We start from the raw sequence: 6,000 nt of genomic DNA, 5'->3' as shown, positions 1-6,000 counted from the left end.
AAGGAGGTGGAAGAAGCCTGTTTTGGCATTGGAGAGGTGAGCAGCCCATCTCACAGTCAAATGCAAAAGCTGCGAACAGTTGGTTTAACCTCAATGAATGGAAGATGATGGTTGCAGGACAGAGCTTGTGGCATGGACTGAAGACATAGCTTTATTCTTTCTGTCATTAAATTACGGCACATTTCTAGTCATCCAAAACTGGATGTCAGACATGTACGAACTTGGTATTTGTTCTGAAGAACTTTTAAAAATTGTTTTGATATTTTCCTGCCTCCTTTGTTATTTATCCTTGCAGCTCACTTCCTGTTGGGAAAATGGATAGATGAACTCCTACTCATTTGGCAGCTGCTGCCAAAGTGCTGGAGTTGCAAATGACCTACTCTCCTTCTCCTCTCTTTGGAGATACGGAGGCTGGCTGGCAATATGTCTTTATTAAAGCCTATCAGAAAACTGCCTCCAGGATCTTTTAAAATGCAATATTGCAATATTTGCTTTGTAAATTAAGTCACTCAGATGGAACTGAGGAATGAATCTTGCCACAAGGGAGATGGAAGATATAAGCCTATGAAAAATGCATGTTGATTGGAACATTGGGAATTCTGATGCTGTGTTTTTATTATTTTATGTATATCTCATAACATAAAGATTTTTTTCAAGGGAGTGTTCTGAAACAATGTTTATTTTGGTTTAGTGTGATGGTGGCATTGAGAGCTTAAACCAGTCTATATACAAAATGAATTTATGGCATAATTATAAGGTTCATCAGTGACTGTATTTTTCTGATTTCTGTGGAATTACAATTTCAGTCCATAGACCATAAAACAAATGCTTTGAAGTCTAGCAGAACTGTAGCAATTTGAAAAAACCCGAACGCACTAAAATGGCATGAACACACAGTGTATTGAAATGAATATTATTTGTCAAACAGGTTGGTTTTGTGTGATGTGAAATCCAAACCATCTTGCTTTAAAAACGGTGTTTGTCCCCCAGTGCCTGAGGCTTTCCACGGCTCTTTCAGGCTATTTAAAGGCAAACGCAGAGCTCCAGTAACTTGCCATTGAATTGAATCAAGGGCTGCACTCACACGAATCTGTCCAGACTTCAATTCTTCAATCCAAAATGGGAAAACAAAAGGCAATGATTAGAAAAATCGAAGATTCGTTCAGAATCAGAAACCTATTGTTAAGACAATGTCTTGCTGAATGTTTAGGTACATTGATACTTGTGGTAAGCATTCCTTCATTTCATATGATTTATATGATACATTATAACCTCCAAGCACTTTGTGCACATGTAGATCTTTTGCAAAAGTATTATTTGATGCAGTTTGTGGCAAAGTGCAAATTACTGTGAAAGGAAATTAAAGAGTAATGTGAAAACAATTTTAAATGTTGAAATCAATTTTATTGTGGAACATTTTTCTGTTTTTCAAATACCCACAAGCAAGGTTTTAGTTTTGAAAATGTTTAAGGGAAAACTGACAAATGATCAATGCTTTCTTCAAGTTTATGATTATTTAATACTATCATCCCTTTCTTACTTCTCCAGATCAATTTGTTCTTTAAAGAAAAACGTCTCGTAAAGTTTGGTCTCAGTTTTTGTACTTTGATATTGCAAACATTTATTAAGTTTTGCTAAGATTGGGAGGAGAATTGAGTGCTTTACAGTGCTTAATCTGCTCACAGCTTTTTTAAGTTTTATTAATTAGTGTCATAATTAGGCTGCAATGAAATCACGGTGAAAATCTCTTAGTCGCCACATTCCGGCGCCTGTTCGGGTACACTGAGGGAGAATTTAGCATGGCCAATGCACCCTAACCAGCACGTTTTTAGGACTGTGTGAGGTAACCAGAGCATCCAGAGAAAACCCTCACAGACGAGGGAGAACGTGCAGACTCCGCAAAGACAGGGACCCAAGCTGGGAGTCGAACTGGGGTCCCTGGTGCTGTGAGGCAGCAGTGCTAACCACTGTGCTACCATCCTGCCCAGCGGTGTAATAGTTAAAATTCAAGTTGAAAGAACTTTTCTTACTATCAGGCTGTGTGTATGTGTGTGTGTGAAGGGCAAAGGCAATAAGTGATGGGACAACAGGTTTTGAATAGCATGTATCTTATATTTGAATCTGTGTATTTACAGCTGTTTGAGAAAGGAATCAGTGACCAAGCAAATTCATTGGGAGATAGAGGAACAGATCTGTAGGCAGATTTTGGCAAGGTGTAAAAGTAACAGGGTTGTTGTGATGAGAGATTTTAACTTCCCCTATATTGACTGGGACTCACTTAGTGCTAGGGGTGTGGTTGGGGCAGAGTTTGTAAGGAGCATCCAGGAGGGCTTCTTGAAACAGTCCAACTAGGGAAGGGGCCGTACTGGACCTGGTATTGGGGAATGAGCCCGGCCAGGTGGTTGATGTTTCAGTAGGGGAGCAGTTCAGGAACAGTGACCACAATTCAGTAAGCTTTAAGGTACTGATGGATAAAGATAAGTGTAGTCCTCAAGTTAAGGTGCTAAACTGGGGGAAGGCTAATTACAACATGATTAGGCAGGAACTGAAGAATGTAGATTGAGGGCAGATGTTTGAGGGCAAATCAACATCTGGCATGTGGGAGGTTTTTAAGTGTAAGTTGATAGGGATTCAGGACCGGCATATTCTTGTAAGGATGAAGGATAAGTATGGCAGTTTTGGGAAATGAGAGATAATGAGAGATATTATGAGCCTAGTCAAAGAGAAAAAGGAAGCATTTGTCAAGGCTAGGAGGCTGGGAACTCACGAAGAAAGTGTGGAATACAAGGAATAAGGAGGGCTAAAAGGGGTCTTGAAAAGTCATTGGCCAGCAGGATTAAGGAAAATCCCAAGGCTTTTTATACATATATAAAGAGCAAGAGGGTAGCCAGGGAGAGGGTTGGCCCACTCAAGGACAGAGGAGGGAACCTATGATAAACGGCAGAATCTACGATAAATGGCAGAACCATAAAGGGTGTAGATACGCAGAGGGACCTGGGTGTGCAAGTCCACAGATCCTTGAAGGTGACATCACAGGTGGAGAAGGTGGTGAAGAAGGCATATGGCATGCTTGCCTTTATAGGACGGGGCATAGAGTATAAAAGTTGGGGTCTGATGTTGCAGATGTATAGAACGTTCGTTCGGCCGCATTTGGAATACTGCGCCCAGTTCTGGTCGCCGCACTACCAGAAGGACGTGGAGGCTTTGGAGAGAGTACAGAGGAGGTTTACCAGGATGCTGCCTGGTATGGAGGGGCTTAGTTATGAGGAGAGATTGGGTAAACTGGGGTTGCTCTCCCTGGAAAGACGGAGGATGAGGGGAGACTTAATAGAGGTGTATAAAATTATGAAAGGCATAGATAGGGTGAACGGTGGGAAGCTTTTCCCTAGGTTGGTGGTGACGTTCACGAGGGGTCATAGGTTCAAGGTGAAGGGGGGGAGGTTTAACACAGATATCAGAAGGACATATTTCACACAGAGGGTGGTGGGGGCCTGGAATGCGCTGCCAGGCAAGGTGGTGGAGGCGGACACACTGGGAACGTTTAAGACTTATCTAGATAGCCACATGAACGGAGTGGGAATGGAGGGATACAAAAGAATGGTCTAGTTTGGACCAGGGAGCGGCACGGGCTTGGAAGGCCGAAGGGCCTGTTCCTGTGCTGTATTGTTCTTTGTTCTATGCGTGGAGCCAGAGGAAATGGGTGAGGTATTAAATGAGTACTTTGCGTCAGTATTCACCAAAGAGAAGGACTTGGTGGATGATGAGTCTGGGGAAGGGTGTGTAGATAGTCTGGGTCATGTTGAGATCAAAAAGGACGAGGTATGGGCGTAGGTAGAAGGAGGGGCCTTGAGAAACATTAAGGTAGACAAGTCCCCATGGCCTGGTGGATATACCCCAGAATGCTGAGAGAGGCCAGGTAGGAAATTGCTGGGGCCTTGAGAGAAATCTTTGTATCCTCACTGGTTACAGGGGAGGTAAGAAGTTTAACAACACCAGGTTAAAGTCCAACAGGTTTATTTGGTAGCAAAAGCCACACAAGCTTTCGGAGCTCCAAGCCCCTTCTTCAGGTGAGGTGTATTCTTCAGGGGAGGTCCCAGAGGATTGGAGAATGGCCAATGTTGTCCTGTGTTTAAGAAGGGCAGTCATGATGTGGAGATGCCGGCGTTGGACTGGGGTAAACACAGTAAGGAGTCTAACAACACCAGGTTAAAGTCCAACAGGTTTATTTGGTAGCAAACGCCACTAGCTTTCGGAGCGCTGCTCCTTCGTCAGGTGAGTGGGAGATCTGCTCATAAACAGAAAACAGGGCATATAAAGACACAAACTCAATTTACAGAATAATGAATAATGATTGGAATGTGAGTCTTTACAGCTAATCAAGTCTTAAAGGTACAAACAATGTGAGTAGAGAGATGTGTATTGTCTCCAGACAGGACAGCCAGTGAGACTTTGCAAGTCCAGGCAAGTTGTGGGAGTTACAGATAGTGTGACATGAACCCAAGATCCCGGTTGAGACCGTCCTCATGTGTGCGGAACCTGGCTATCAGAATAGACAATACACATCTCTTTAACCTGTGCTAATGCTCTCTCCACTCACATTGTCTGTACCTTTAAGACTTGATTAGCTGTAAAGACTCGCAGTCCAATCATTATTCATTGTTCTGTAAATTGAGTTTGTGTCTTTATATGCCCTGTTTGCTGTTTATGAGCAGATCTCCCACTCACCTGACGAAGGAGCAGCGCTCCGAAAGCTAGTGGCGTTTGCTACCAAATAAACCTGTTGGACTTTAACCTGGTGTTGTTAGACTCCTTACTGTGTTTAAGAAGGGCAGCAAGGATAATCCAGGTAATTACAGGCCGGTGAGCCTTACGTCAGTGGTAGGGAAATTATTGGAGAGGATTCTTTGAGACAGGATTTACTCCCACTTGGGAAAAAGTGGATGTATTAGCGAGAGGCAACATGGTTTTGCGAATGGGAGATCATGTCTCACTAACTTGATTGAGTTTTTCGAGGAAGTGATGAAGATGATTGATGAGGGTAGGGCAGTGGATGTTGTCTACATGGACTTCAGTAAGGCCTGTGACAAGGTCCCTCTCATGGCAGACTGGTGCAGAAGGTGAAGTTGAATGGGATCAGAGGTGAGCTGGCAGAGTGGATACAGAACTGGCTCGGTCATAGAAGACAGAGGGTAGCAGTGGAAAGGTGCATTTCTGAATGGAAGGCTGTGACAAGTGGCGTTCCTCAGGGATCAGTGCTGGGACCTTTGGAGGAAAATGTAACTGGTTTGATTCGTAAGTTTGCGGACGACACAAAGGTTGGTGGATTTGCAGATAGCGATGAGGACCATCAGAGGATAGAGCAGGATTCAGTTCAGTTGCAGTCTTGGGCGGAGAGATGGCAGATGGAGTTTAATCCGGACAAATGTGAGGTAATGCATTTTGGAAAGTCTAATGAAGATAGGAAATGTACAGTAAATGGCAGAACCCTTAAGACTATTGATAGGCAGAGGGATCTGGGTGTACAGGTACACAGGTCACTGAAAGTGGCAATGCAAGTGGAGGAAGTAGTCAAGAAGGCATGCGGCATGCTTGCCTTCAACGGCCGGGGCATTGAGTTTAAAAATTGGCAAGTCATGTTGCAGCTTTATAGAACGTTAGTTAGGCCGCACTTGGAATATAGTGTGCAATTCTGGTCGCCGCACTACCAGAAGGATGTGGAGGCTTTGGAGAGGGTACAGAAAAGATTTACCAGGATGTTGCCTGGTATGGAGGGCATTAGCTATGAGGAGAGGTTGGAGAAACTTGGTCTGTTCTCACTGGAACGACAGAGGTTGAGGGGCGACCTGATAGACGCCTACAAGATTATGAGAGGCATGGACAGAGTGGATAGTCAGAAGCTTTTTCCCAGGGTGGGAGAGTCAATTACTAGGGGGCATAGGTTTAAGGTGCGAGGGGCAAGGTTTAAAGGAGATGTACGTGGCAAGTTTTTTACACAGAGGG

The 6,000-nt window shown here is 43.8% G+C and overlaps 1 protein-coding gene across 1 annotated transcript in view; it reads left to right on the top strand.

The window, feature by feature from the left end:
- Nucleotides 1–1,010: 1,010 nt before the first annotated feature.
- Nucleotides 1,011–6,000, top strand: part of LOC144498899 (aquaporin-3-like) — a 41,662-nt gene continuing 36,672 nt past the window's right edge. The window contains exon 1 of the mRNA XM_078220763.1: nt 1,011–1,227. Within this exon, the coding sequence (XP_078076889.1) occupies nt 1,120–1,227 (108 nt within the window). The 5' untranslated portion in view covers nt 1,011–1,119. The remainder of the gene's footprint in view (nt 1,228–6,000) is intronic.

Source organism: Mustelus asterias, chromosome 1 (assembly GCF_964213995.1).
Source record: "Mustelus asterias chromosome 1, sMusAst1.hap1.1, whole genome shotgun sequence".
Taxonomy (NCBI): Eukaryota; Metazoa; Chordata; class Chondrichthyes; order Carcharhiniformes; family Triakidae; genus Mustelus; species Mustelus asterias.
The sequence above is the reverse complement of the archived record's forward strand: the minus strand, read 5'-3'. Positions and strand labels throughout refer to the sequence as shown.